This window comes from Plectropomus leopardus, chromosome 20, assembly GCF_026936395.1.
Source record: "Plectropomus leopardus strain MGB_pleo_1.0 chromosome 20, ASM2693639v1, whole genome shotgun sequence".
Lineage (NCBI taxonomy): Eukaryota > Metazoa > Chordata > Actinopteri > Perciformes > Serranidae > Plectropomus > Plectropomus leopardus.
Window position 1 is genome coordinate 26,301,595 of NC_142195.1, and position 14,967 is coordinate 26,316,561.

Below are 14,967 nucleotides of genomic sequence, written 5' to 3' on the forward strand. Positions count from 1 at the left end.
TTTGTGCCCTGGCCTGATTAAAAAATAATAATAAAAGCGATAGTTCACCCAAAAAGTTTCCGTCATTATCTACTTGCGCTAATGCTGATGGAAAGCCAGGTGAAATTTTATTGTCCACAAAATACTGCTGGAGATTCACAAAGAAAGAAGTGTTGCACTCATCTCCCAAACAACTGAAGTAAATGGTGACCAGGATTTAAATGTTAAAAAAAAAAAACATTATAAAACCACAAACTGTGTCCATATTGCTCGTTCAAAGTGTTCAAGTGTCCTGAAGCCCCGACAGGCCAAGTTGTTTTGAAAAATGTCACCGGTGTCATGTTTTTTAGCCGTCTTGTAGCCTGTAGCTCCTCGTATGGGAGCCACAGAAAGGCGGCATTTGCAACATAAAGATCCAAAAAAAATAGAAAAAAGTTACATTTCACTAAAAAATAACATAAAACTATATAAATATCCACTTTATCGTGGCACTAGAGTGAAAATCTGGGAATCACCAAAGTAAGCAATCCTCTGGAAACAATGAATGTACAAAATTTTGTGCCAAAATCCAATATATTTCCAAGCACAACAGCATTTAGTTTAACAGCAAACTTGTCCTTCTTGCTATTAAATACTTAAGTTCTATAAAGTCATGCTGTATTTTTCACCAAAACAATAATGAAATGTGGTTTAAGACATCGTTTCACACATTTATGCTGCTGCAGTTGAGAAAATGTTTACAGGAATCCATCTGTGTTTTACAATGCTCCTGTAATATTTGTCTTTACATGACATATTCATACATACACACCATTATAAGAAGATAATGCTGGAATCTGACTTTAGTCCTGCTCATTCTGTGACTCAAAATGTTCTCATATTAACCATAACACTTGCATCAACAACGTCCCAAATTTCCAGATGATTTTGACTTAATTTTCTTACATATTTTGACCTAAATTTTCAAGTATGATCCACTTTAAAATGAAATCACCTCATTCTGTGAGGCAGAAAATCAGCATAATTAAAAACAGTGGACTTTTTTAAAAAAACTAGATCTGAAGGAAACCAGTAGCTTCATCACGTCAGCGAGGCACCGGGTGGTCCTGACACTCAGATTGTTCATATAATGGATACCACACACACACACACACACACACACACACAAACTGTCAGCTGTCATTGCTAATGTGTTAACATGCAAGCAGTATATGTGAGCGCGGCAGTGTGTGTGTGTGTGTGTTTGTGATCGATAGTCAAATAAAAAAGTGTCGATCTGTGAGGCCAGCAAATGAGACTAAACGACGGCTGAGAGTCTCCTGAGAGCGACGAGCAGCTGGATCTGTGTGTGTGTGTGTGTGTGTGTGTGTGTGTGTGTGTGTGTGTGTGTGTGTGTGTGTGTGTGTGTGTGTGTGTGTGTACAGAGCTGGAGAGCAGCTGTGAGTGGAACATCTCACCACACACAGAGATGCACAGGATGGATGGATATAGGAGGAGAGGAGCTTTTTATGATAGATAGATAGATAGATAGATAGATAGATAGATAATTAAGGAAAGTTCTAGGAATTAAGGAAGTTTCTAGGATTTTAGGACATTTCTTGGATTTTAGTACTTTTCAAGGATTTTAGGACATTTCTAGGAGCACGTTTCTAAGATTTAAGAATATTTCTCGGATTTTGCACGTTTCTACGATTTCAGGACATTTCTGGGATATTTCTAGGATTTCAGATCATTTCTTGGATTTCAGGACATTTCCAGGATTTTAGGACATTAGGGGCTTAGCTTGGATGTCTGTTGGGGGGTCCGGGGATCATCAACTGGCACTTTTTTGATCAAAAAGCTCAATCCTGAAGCTGTGTTATGCTCTCTGACACCTTATGTATACTAGAAGTGCAAAAACAATTCCCAGTGTAAATCACTACATTTTTATCATGAGTGAATGGTTGGAGGGCCACCTGACATCCTATCTGGGGCCAGATTTGGCCCGTGGGCCGTATATTGAATATCACTGATGTACACAATAATATAATCAAGATTAGCTCCATGCAGCTTCATTAATATTTCCCTCCATGTAAACAGTCTTTGACTCGCCCTTGTTTTTTTTTTCCTTCCTGGACTTCAGACCAGCTGTCAGGGGCTTGTACTTCCTGCCATCACACCATTGGTCAGAGGACAGCCAATGGGGACGGACTCAGCAGACACACTGAATGAAGTGATGATGAACACACACACACACACACACACACACACACACACACACACACACACGCCCTCAGTAACCGGATTCCTCCGCTGTAAAGCCCACGCACAGGAACCATCAGGCTTCCAGAGGGAATGAAGACTGTCACTCACACACGCACGCAGGCACGCAGGCAGGCACGCACGCACGCACGCACGCACACACACACACACACACACACACAGTAAAGCCTGGTTTCTGTACAAACACATTCCACAGATGTGTAGAAATATTGCATCTTGAGAGAGACGGAGAAAGAAAGAGCGAAATTAAACTCAACATGACACATGATTTAAGTTACAAATTTGCCGTGAGCGAGCATCTTACAGGAGTTCAGCAGACGAAGAAAGCCAGGCCTCGTGCTTCTTTGCATTCTTTTGTATTTTGATCCTAAACCTCTCTTTTCTTGCTTAAACAACAGTCAGATCCAACAAACATCTCTTAACTGCACAAATTTGTCTTGGATTGCACGTTTCAGCCTGATGAATGCCACCTGTTCATGAGGAGGTGTGCATTTTAGAGCTTTCATTATTAGCATAATGGACCTAAAATAATCATAGAGGGCTGCCGGTTCTGCTCTGTTTGTCGGCAAGTTTCATTCAAAACTAGAGAAGTTGTCCGCCAGGCAGCCTCAGTCTGGCTGCTCAAACTGATTGAAGACACTGGACAATTCTTGTAATTCCTGCAGATGCGCCACACTGTGTTTCAGGAGATATGATAAAATAATTAGAATGAGTGTATTTTTAATAAGTATAAATCAACCAGAAATCTTTGATCCAAGTCATTTATCATTTTAATGCTATTAACCCTTTAAAACCTGGGCAAGTTGGCTTGACTTCTTTGAAAAACGTTGGAAGAAGTCAATGTGCAACTTAAGAAATAACAGAAAAATTTGCAAGAAATTAGTAAAATGTAGAAAAAAATTATTTGAAAATTACAAAAAAAATAAAAAATAAAAACTCTAACACACAAACAGCTGGCAAGTTAGTGCATCACATAATTCTTCCAAAGTTAAGCGTATCATCTGGACATTTTTTTATTTTTTTTTTTGGCTTTTCTAGGTCACATTGTGCTATGTCTATGTGCTTGTCAGGAGGAACTGACTCCTTCATGATGCAGCAGGAGCTACAAGAGCTGTTACTGCGTCACATAACTCGGAGAAAGTTGAGCGGATCATCCAGAAGTTTTGAATTCCTCTGTGAAATCGTGGACTACCAGCTCCCAAAAATCCCTCATACGTGGCCGCTCCCACGTATAAGGGCCTCACCTCTCCATTATTGCTCCCATAACACGCCTGCGACGCCTTCAGTTGGAAACAATGATGACTAGTGCGGTGGCTGCAGCAGATATAAACCTGCTAACGTTTGAACATCCATCCCCATGCTTGTTGAGATATTATTGTGAGAGAAGAAGTCACATAACAACAATTGTGTTTTATCAACATTTCAAAAATATCTCTTCAGTTTTGCAGAAACCTATAATGGAAACCCACCTATTGACAACCTGTGAAAAATGTTCACACCTAAATTCTAAGAAAATTTCTTGAATCACGCATAAACGCCACTAAAGAACAAACACGTTCTTACGAGTAGTTCTTGCATTAGGCCCACACCTCTTGTCTGTGATCAAACACTTTCATATAACCACTCAGACGCATTAAAAGTCAAGAGGACACACCGTTAAACACACGAGGGAGAAGACAAATCCACAGGACAAGACAGCAAATAGAGATGAAGACAGAGCAGAGAGACTACAAGGCCGAGACGTGCTGAGTGATAACGAGGACTCACTCTCTGGACCGGTCAGAGAGGTGTGGAGGTCAGAGGTCAGTGTGTTTGGAGAGCCCTCAGAGTGTGTGAGGACGAGCTCTTTGAGGACTGATGAGGAGTGAACAGGAAGCTGAGGATGACGCACCTGCTACTTTGTCAGCACTTCTAGTCACTAATGCTGAGTGAAGCTGCAGAGCTTTAATTATCATGATTCGATATTCACGGTACATATGACTGACATTTTAGGATTTCTATACTGTCAGATCACATGCATGCTGTATGTGTGTGTTTGAGAGAGAGAAGTGTATTGGAATACTGTGCATATCTATATGCATATGCCTTAACATAAGTGTGTGTGTGTGTGTGTGTGTGTGTGTGTGTGTGTATTCTTTAATAGGTAAATGCAGCCTCTGAGCTCCTCTGAAACCTCGCAGAGCTTCAAAACGGAGCCTTCAGCACTTTTTTACTGACTGATGTGTGATTGTATGTGAGTGTGTGTGCTTGAGGGAGAGAGAGAGAGAGTGTGTGTGTGTGTGTGTGTGTGTGTGTGTGTGTGTGTGTGTGTGTGTGTGTGTGTGTGAAGGGTTAAAGGCTTTTTTTTCATGTTGCATTCCACCAGAACCTCACATCCAGACTGCTGCTGCCTCAGCTGTAGCTGCCGGCCCACGACTAACCTACTGATCTGTGAGGCGATAACTGGATGACAGGCATGCTTTGGTGTGGCTGAGGGTGTGTGGTTGAGTGTGTGTGTGTGTGTGTGTGTGTGTGTGTGTGTGTGTGTGTGTGCAGCCTACACAGTGGGTTTTGCTTGAATGAACGACAGAGCGAGAGAGAAGAGAGGAATTGAAAGAGGGAGGGAAATGATGAAGTACGGCCAGATAAGAAGATATAAAGATTGAGAGACGGGATGAGAGAGTAAAAGATAGAGGTAACGCATGTGTGTGTGTGTGTGTGTGTGTGTGTGTGTGTGTGTGTGAGAGAGAAAGAGAGAAAGAGAGATGGGGGATGGGATCATCTTCTTCATCCCTTCATCCAGGTGCTGTGAGTTCCTCTGCTTATGTAGACAGAATATCCCTTTAGATAGCTTAAGATAGCAGCCGCACAGTGTGAGTGTGAGTGTGTGTGTGTGTGTGTGTGTGTGTGTGTGTGTGTGTGTGTGTGCACTGGCCTTGTATCACACTACCCATGAGAGTGTTTTTGCTGTGGTTACTGGAGTTCAGGTGACACTCTCAGCAGCAGTGAAGCCGCAGAAATCCTCATAAAACGAGGAAAGAGCAAACAACGTGCTGATGACTCCCAGCAGGGGAGCTGAAAGATGTCAGGTTTGCCCCGAAGATGGCACTAAAGGTTCAACCTCTGGGGAGATGAAATAAGATCAGTGCATTACAAAACCTTGTGAAAAGCGTGGAAAGGGTTTTTTGCATTTTTGGAGGGGCTGTAAGTGTTTTTTTTCCTGAGGCCAGTGTATTTTTTAAAATTCTTTGCAACAGGATCATCACTTTTTTATGCAATGCTATAAATGCCAGCAGCGTGACCAGACGCTGATTGAGCGCTGCATGCTTGACATTTACTCTCTGAGTGCCGAGAGTTGAGAAATGTTCAACTTCAAATTGCGAAAAACGTAAGCGATATTTTTGAGATGTAGGCATGTTATGGGAGCAATAATGGAGAGACAATCCACTCATACGTGGGAGCGGCCACGTATGAGGGATTTCTAGGAGGTTATAGTCCATGATCTCACAGAGGAATTGTGGATTCAAAACTTCTGGATGATCTGCTCAACTTTCTCAGAGTTATGTGATGCAATGACAGCTCGTGTAGCTGCTGCTGCATCATGAGGGATTCAGTTCTTACCAACAAGCGCATAACCATAGCATCATGTGACCTACAAAAGCCCAAAAAGTGTTTCCATTGCAGTTTTGCAAAATATGGGTTCTTGCAATCACCTGAATTACCACCTCATGCAAGCAAGAAAAACTTTTCTTCAAATTGATGTGTTTCCATTAAGTGTATTTAACCTTCCCAATTTCAATTTGTGCAACCTGGGTGTTAATGGAAACCCACTCACAGTCACTTTTCACCCAGCTGTTTAATGACAGTGGAGTAGAGACAAAGATTATGAAGACCAAGCATCACACACCGTCCTACATGTTTCAGCCTTTCCTTCATCCAAAGCAAGAAATCTTCCTTTTGCCATACAAGCCCACAATTTGACCTCTGTGGATATTCTATATAGTAGCAACCAGATGCAACCAAAGTTTCTCAGCTAAAACTCGAATTACCACCTTGCAGTTGTATGCCTCCTGCACCAGTCGAGCTGCAGTCACAGTTTACATCCATGTCTGGGAAAACATGGATAATTCACACACTTCTCGGCCCTAGCAGCACAGCAGAAAAGCATTGAAAATTGTTCTTGAAATATCATGTTCACAAGACTGAGAAAGATTAGGTCAGAGTGACCTTGACCTTTGGCCTATAACCACCAAAATCATATCAGTTCATCATTGATTCCAAGTAGACATTTATCACAAATTTAAAGAAATTCCTACAAGGTGTTCCTGAAATGCGGCATGAAAAGCAAAAAAAACCACGCTGTGCCTCAAACTGCTCTGAGGAGCTCCCAGTTGGGCGATTCTGTTTTCAGCTGGGAAAAAACCCAATTTGGATGTCAAAGCCCTTTAGACATTTGATCAAATTAATTGTTGCTCTAATGAAAACAGCCTCCGATTGCAAAATAGCCAATGACTGTATCAGCCTGACAGGTGTAAAGATGCTCATGACATGTGATAACTGAGCTTTAAAGTAACTGTCAAGTTAATTACGGTGTGAAACTCTGTGTCACTGACTGCAGAACATCAGTGAGCGACTCGTAATGAAGCATCGGCAACAGAGAGGTGAGAATCATGACAGCTGAACTCCACCTGCTGATCAACGTCACGAGATACGATCAAACACACATCAGCAGCTAAACAGATCCTACAGGGGATTTTGTTTCATCAGCTGCTGTTTTCAGGTTCAACAGTCAATAGAAACATGGACAAAAAGTCGCTTAAACACCCAGAAATTAAAGTTTCAGCCAGATGACATGAAATTAATTTCTACTACAACATATAAAGTATATGGTGCAGAAAATGAAAAATTAAAGGGCCAGTACCTTTAGTGTACACAGGAACTACACTAACACTTTAAAATTCCCTTTAAATAGTCCCGAAAAATTAGTTATAACAACTTAACATTATGAGTAATAAACTCAAAACTCGTGCTCATAATTACCCTAAATTGCCATTATTAAAAACAACAGTTTTAAGTTGCTTGCCCATAAAAAATAAGTTTGAGACTGAATTTTTAGGCCAACATGGACAAAAGTCTTTTAAATGCCCAGAAAATAAAGTTTCAGACAAATGACATGAAATAAATAACTTGACCCTATATTTTTTCACATTATGTTAAAGGAATTTTAAAGTGTTAAAATATGTTTGTATAGATGTTGTTTTTCAACTCAAACTACATTAAATGTAACAAAATCTTCCAATAAGTGAATGATGTCACATAAAATCAAACAACAGATTCAGTCTTTTTTCCACCGCTGGTGTTTCGAGTGTATTCATGCCACCTCCAGCCAGCAGATAATGGTTTTTGGAGGGTGTTTGGGTGTTTTTAGGGGAGCAGAGCTAGATAGCTGTTGGGGGTTGGGCTCATACCTTGGCAGGAGGCCACATTTCCCAGCCCCCACAACCCATTTACAGCTGGGAGAGGATCACCAGTCAGACCCAGTCAGCGCTCCAGTTAACACTGGATACAAGCAGTCACTTCGTAACATAGACTAATCTATAGTAAAAAGGCTGTGCAGTGCAGAAAATAAACACTAAGGTAGACACAACTGGACTGTCCATCCATCGATATTATACACTCAAGTCAAACGTGCAGACACTTGAACGCACCACACATGCACCTGCACACCAACAGAAACCATTACCAGTTTATCTAATGCATCACATATAGCCAGGGACAGAAAATTCACTGTACTGAAAAATATCAATTAACAAAATAAAAAAAAATAATAAATAAAACAATAATTAAAAAAAAAAAAATTAAATTAAAAAAAGGAAAAAAAAAAACAAAAAAAAAACGAAAATCACGTTCTGTCTTAGGAATCGATCCTGCCTTAAAGGAACAGTTCACCCCCAAATCAAAATTACATATTTTTCCTCTCACCTGCAGTACTATTTATCAGTCCAGATTGTTTTGGTGTGAGAAGCTTAATGTGTTGATATCAGCCATAGAGATGTCGGCCTTCTCTCCAATATAATGGAACTAAATGGCAATCTGCTTGTGGTGCTCAAAGTGAAAAACAAATCAAATTTAAAATTTAAAACTCAACATCAACGTTTCTTTCCAGAAATCATGACCCAGTTACTCAAGATAATCCAGTGACCATGTAGGAACTATTTTCTTTCTACTGAACTACACCCGCCAACTGTACATTGATCAATAGCACTACTGGTAGGAGTAAGTATTTCTGATTTTGGGGTGAAATGTCCCTTAAAAGTTGTTGGTTTGAGTCTTAGTTTTAACTTTTGTTTTCTGTTATTGCTCACTTTAACAGCTGAAATTACAGCTACAAGGTTTCTCAGTATTTTGTGACAAAAATGAACTTCTTCAACAGAAAACGACGTCATCAAAGAGGACTCGTCAGTCAGCGCTGATTGGTTAGAGCACAACCCTGGAAACAGGAATCGGATAACATCAACATAATGTCAGAGCGAATAATGAAGCGAAAATGAAATGGAAGTTCAATCCAGATTATCCAGCTAAATGTTTTGGAACTCAGCTGGAGGAAATTTGCAGATTTGTGCTTGTGATTGAGCATAATAACAACATTACGACATGTTTATTCCAAACTTAAACATTCAGAAACAAAAAAACGGAGCCAAAACGCGGAACCAAAACCTAAATTACCTCAAAACTCCAATGGTACAAATTTATTTGATTTGGTCAGAGAGTTGTGGAATAAACTGGGGTCATTGGAAATCTTCCCGCTGTTAGCGTGTGAGCTCATCCTCCCCTCTAAGTGTTTTTTTTTTTTTTTTCACTAACAGCCGAGGATGAAGCCAGAGGATTTTGGACTTCGGCCCAGCATGTAAATTTATCTGCCATTTCCAAACAATTTCCATCAGGAGCCATTCAGACTGTGTAACAGGATAATTTGACAGCAGCCCAGTAGGAAAGTGGCCAGTGAGGCAGTAATGTTTGATTTATTTCATATTTTTGTCCTCTACGTTTTGCTGTAGCCCCACAAAGGCCACAGCTGGATATGAGAGGGGGTTATAAATAATAGATCAGCAAGTTGGTGATAAATGGATGGATGGATGGATGGACGGATCAGAGAGCGATCACGTCGACACGCGAGCGGCTGGATGAACAAATGAATACAGCAAATGGCTGAATAGTGAATAAATGAGTGATCAGATGGATGGGTGGGTTTGTCAGTGAGTCATCCCGACGACAACAACAAATGGACGATGGCGACAAATGGACTGATGAAAGGACGTGATGAATGAGTGATGGCGTGAATACATGAATGCTCTGGTGGAAGGATGGATAGACGGGAGGCGAAACTTTGTAAATTAAATACATGAACGAAACAACTAAGAGTGAGTGAGTGAGTGAGAAAGTGAGTTAGTGAGTGAGTGAGTGAGTGAGAAAGTAAGTGAATGAGTGAGTGAGTGAAAAAGTGAGTTAGTGAAATAGTGAGTGAGTGAGTGAGAAAGTAAGTGAGTGAGTGAGTGAGTGAGTGAGTGAGTGAGTGAGTGAGTGAGTGAGTGAGCGGATGAGTGAGAGAGTGAGTGAGTGAGTGAGTGAAATAGTGAGTGAGTGAGTGAGTGAGTGAGAAAGTGAGTGAGTGAGTGAATGAGTGAGTGAGTGAGTGAGTGAGTGAGAAAGTAAGTGAATGAGTGAGTGAGTGAGTGAGCGAGTGAGTGAGAAAGTAAGTGAATGAGTGAGTGAGAGAGTGAAAAAGTGAGTTAGTGAAATAGTGAGTGAGTGGATGAGTGAGTGAGTGAGTGAGTGAGTGAGTGAGTGAGTGAAAAAGTGAGTTAGTGAAATAGTGAGTGAGTGAGTGAGAAAGTAAGTGAATGAGTGAGTGAGAGAGTGAAAAAGTGAGTTAGTGAAATAGTGAGTGAGTGAGTGAGTGAGTGAGCGAGCGAGTGGATGAGTGAGTGAGTGAGTGAGTGAGTGAGTGAGTGAGTGAGTGAGTGAGTGAGTGAGTGGATGAGTGAGTGAGTGAGTGAGTGAGGGGATGAGTTAGTGAGTGAGTGAGTGAGTGAGTGGATGAGTGAGTGAGTGAGTGAGTGAGGGGATGAGTTAGTGAGTGAGTGAGTGAGTGAGTGGATGAGTGAGTGAGTGAGTGAGTGAGTAAAGGAAAAACTGATATTTGTGTAAATAACTAACAAACCACCTGATAAATCACATTATTGTTAATCAATTAAAAAAAGTGACTCAACAACTTGATTATTTGAGTGAGCACATGTATGAACACATTAATTAAGCCACACAACAAACAAAAGAATTGATAAAAAAAACTGCCAGTAAATGAACTGAATGAATGAAAGATTGATATATGAAAAAACTGGACTGAACAAATGTAGATATGCACTTTCTCTCTCTCTTTGTGTGTGCCTGTGTGTGCGTGTCTTTGTTGACGAGGTTGTCAGGGACGAATCCTGTCCTCGTAACAGAAAAGAAAAGATCAAAACCAAAAGGCAGGAAGGTCTTTTTCACCCTTAACATCTGAAAAGTGCTACGAGTCCTTCAAATGCCACACTGGGATTTTTGCCTTCCTTTACTTTCCATCACTCTACTTTCTGCCTTCTCTTAATTCACAAGGCTCGACAGTAATGGTTGCCCAGTTGCCCTGGGCAACCACATTTGGACCACCGTCAATCATTTTGTGTGGTTTGATCGCCCCTGTTGGCAAACACTACTGTTCATCTCCAAAACACAAAGCACCTTGCTAAGACAGGGAAAGAAAAAACGGGCTGATTGCATTTGAACATAAAATCTTGTGGATCCAGTTTGAAATATTATTCATATTTCTCAACTAACTTAAAGTTAGTTTCTAGCATTTAAATACAGACACTGTCACTAGAAAGAGGCTGAATATGTGAAGCATACGATGGATATGATGAAACCGGTAAAATATCCCTTACTGAAAGGTAACGGTGTAATGGTCAAAGATTCAAAGAAAAATGAAATATCATTCCTTCTTCATTTCTCAGTGACTACAATCACATGAAAAACTGATCCGTCGATCCAGTCAGAGTTGATCAGATCAGATCAATGCATGAGAGGAGGAGCTACTACAGAGGTGAGTGAATGCAAACTTTTAGACCCTTTGACTTTAACGGCACCTGATGTTGTAATGCTCCGTTTTTATGCTCCGGGAGTGAGATGCAATGAAAATCTGAATAGTAGGCTATACAAATTCCTACAGTGCTCCTAATAAGAAGTAAAGCTCCAAAAATATAAAATCAATATTGGCAGCAGATGTTTTGACGGTGGCAGGCCGCCAAAAATAAATGAATGAAACACTTCACACACTAAGTATTGTGTCTGAAAAGTTCTGCTGCTATTATGATGTATGTTGTGTAGAAACTTCTGAATGTCTGAATTATTGAGCATGATCAAATTCTCCTGATCTGAAACCTAAACATCTCATTTTGCAAAGGGAAATGTACCAGCCTTCCTATATTCATCATAATCTGTAACATCTTTTAGCACAACTTTGATTCCCATAAGCACGGATATGTACTTCTTTGATCAGCTTTAATTAATAGACGCTCAAGACTAAAAGAAAAATAAATCCATAACATCAGACTCTGTCAACTTGTCCAACAGCCTGCGCTCCAATGTGATATTTTTCATTTCAAAAAGCAGAAGGAGGTCATCAGATTACAGCGAGCACATCAAGCCTCTCTCTGTTTAATATTCCACCGACAGAATCAAACAGCAACATCTGTATATTCTCTTAATTATCAACATGCATCTTCTCATAGATGCATATGGTCCAGGAGAAGTGAGCGGGAAGATTACAGAGCAAATCCAAAACCCAGATATTACCAAAGTCCTGCCAACACCTGTTGCCACCGTCAAAGATAAATACTCATTTTAAAAGAATAATACTCAAACTTAAAATTAATAATTATTTGTTTTATGAAGTTGGGAATATGTGGTGAAGTTAGGCATCTCTCTGGAAAACATAGAAATATAAAAAAAAACATGTAACAGCTGTTGTTTTTAGAAGTGGTGAGGATGATTGACACATGAGAAGCTCGATAATAACATAATAACTAAATCACCTGTTGTGCTGCTACCTGCAAAAACAAAGGTGCAGGCAACAATATCTGCAACCAAGTGAAAGACTATTTAAACGATGTATTAATCAACTTTTTCATATTAACAAAAGATAAAATGACAAATGAAACTGAAGGCATATGCAATGAGTTGAAAAATCTGTCACCAACTTTAAGTCACTCACATTTTGGTATTTCAGCCTGCAAACACAACTCATCAACGCAGCCGGATATTCTTCTGCTATTTCTGCTATCAAAATTATATTTATTATGTGGACACAGACAAAGTTGCCCATGCCTGCTACATGTGGAAGTAGGATACTACAAGCCAGCAGCCAACGATTATTTGATCAGAGTTCAAGATGAGTCATCAAAAAAATTGAAACTTTTTATAACTTTTTTTTACAGAAAAAGAAACAGTTAAAAAAAAATAACATTTTTTAGTATTATAACAAGAAAAAATGATCAGTTCACATGAGGAGACACATTTGAATTTGGAAAATGCTTTTTTTTAACCTCTCTAAAGTTGTTTTGTTTTGTTTTACTTGTTTCAGACATATAAATACAAACCACAAAATATCAAATACTGTCATACAAATGTGCTCAGGGCGGGTTTCTTATCAAACCTACGACGTTTCAGGCAGATTGGACAATGTACACCAAAGTTACTGTTTTATGGAGAGACATCAAAATTGGACTCCGCGCCATGGGAAACCATAAAGGTTTTTGTGCTTTTAACTTTTAATCAGGAAGGGGTTAGGATCGGACACAACCAATTTAAAGTTGATCGGATTAATCCTGAAGAACAAGTTCGCAAAAGTACGAGGCCCGAAATCGCCAAAAATCTCCACAAAATTCAAAGTGGCCGACCTCCTGTCAGGTTTTTTGGGTGGGTCCAAGAGGCTTTTTTATGTGTCTGGGCATGACACATAAGTGTACTGATTTTCGTAAATGTAGGTTAAACTGGGCATTGGGGCTACACATTAGGGGGCGCTGCAGAGCTATTTTTCCACGCCGGTTTCCTAAACCACCAAAATCTGAAATTTTTTGCCAGGCCTGACAAGTGTTCCACTTTTCATAATTTTTTGGGCATGTTTAGGCCTCCAAAAATGCGATTCATTGGGAAGAAAAATAATAACTTCCTTGCATTCCTAGAGGGTCGTTGCATGGTTCGTGCTCGGGCCCGAATGAGTAACGTATTTAAAAATATGATATTGTGATATAGTATAGATAAGTTTAAAGTTATAAATAATGACTTATGTGTCAAAAGATACTCTCTATTCTCTCTTCTGCTTTCTGTGAAAGTTATATTGTTCTTTACAGTTGGAGGAGTTATTAACATATCTCTGAGCAAAAACTTTGTTTACATTTCCAAAAAGAGCGCTCCCTAATCAAAGGGAAGAAGCTGAGTCAAATCCCTCCTCTGACAAAACTCGTTGCTTCTCATGGAAATACATTTAACTCACACCAAAGACTCTCCTATTTATCTTTCAGCGTAGTTTCAAGGTTACATGTGTCGTCGCCAATAACTTTCAATGACCTTCAATAACCAGCGGGTGTCTATCAGCAGCAATAGTTCAGTCTGCTCTGCTCTGACACGTTCTGCTTTCAACTTTAGCTAACAAGCTGCATGCTTCTTCAGACAATAAAAACTAGATAAGCCTCGATACATGTTGAAGAAATGCAGCAGAGACCTTAGTGCACTTCAGGTCTCTCCTTGATGCTTCATATTTGGATGTCAGCTCTCTCGCTCTTATTCAGCAGGCGGTATTGCTCTGCTACCTGAACCTGATTTCTGGTGTTCACCTGTACACAAGGATTCAGCGTGAAGGATGAAGAGTCAGGTGCTTGAATCCCTCCTCCCCCTCCCTCCTCACAAACAAAGCACTACAGCTGAGCGACACTCTGCTTTATGAAAGGAGACGCAGACAGTGGGACTGACCTGGTGGCAGTGTGGGTTGGACTCTCTGCCGTACGAGTACGAACTCCTCTCTGTTTTACCTGCAGGAGGACGAAAAGAAAAGAAACGAGGGCAGTTAGCAGAGGGAGTCATCTCAACATGGACAGATCCAAATCTTTACTGAAAACACACTGAAAACCACATCAACATCACTTTTCTTGTGCAGTATTTAAGTATTTAAACATTCAAAGCCTGAAGCAAATTGGTTTGGTTTCTTTTGAAAACATGGAAAAAGACAATGATCAACTTGGCAAGAACTGGTGAAAAATTGCAAGAAATTAAAAGATTTGGAAAGTTATTTTGAAAAAATGTCCAAAAGTATAGTTTTTAATTACCATAATTATATATTTAGAATTATTTTACATAATTACTTCTATTTTTAAAGCACTTTTTTCTGGTCATTTCTTTTTTTTTTTAATTTTTGGGTTTTTTTTCTTAAGATGCTCATAGCCTTCTGCCCATGTTTTTGAAAGAAATTTAGCCAATTTGCTTTTTTTCTGTAGGTTTCTATAGAAAACGTCTTAAGGTTAATTTGAGTGGAAAAGAGTTTCATCCACTCATGTACTGCTAAATGTGCAAATGTTGCAAAGTCAGCGATAGCAGACCATAAATATACAGACATGTATCATTCACTCGTTCATAAAGCAGAGTCATCATTCATTCATTCAT

General features: G+C 39.8%; 1 protein-coding gene across 8 annotated transcripts in view; it reads right to left on the reverse strand.

The window, feature by feature from the left end:
- Positions 1-14,967, reverse strand: part of tcf4 (transcription factor 4) — a 279,930-nt gene that overhangs the window by 148,960 nt on the left and 116,003 nt on the right. For all 8 annotated transcript variants that reach the window (XM_088071478.1, XM_088071481.1, XM_088071476.1 and 5 more), the window contains one exon: positions 14,281-14,339. In XM_088071478.1, coding sequence (XP_087927604.1) covers positions 14,281-14,339 — 59 coding nt within the window. The remainder of the gene's footprint in view (positions 1-14,280; positions 14,340-14,967) is intronic.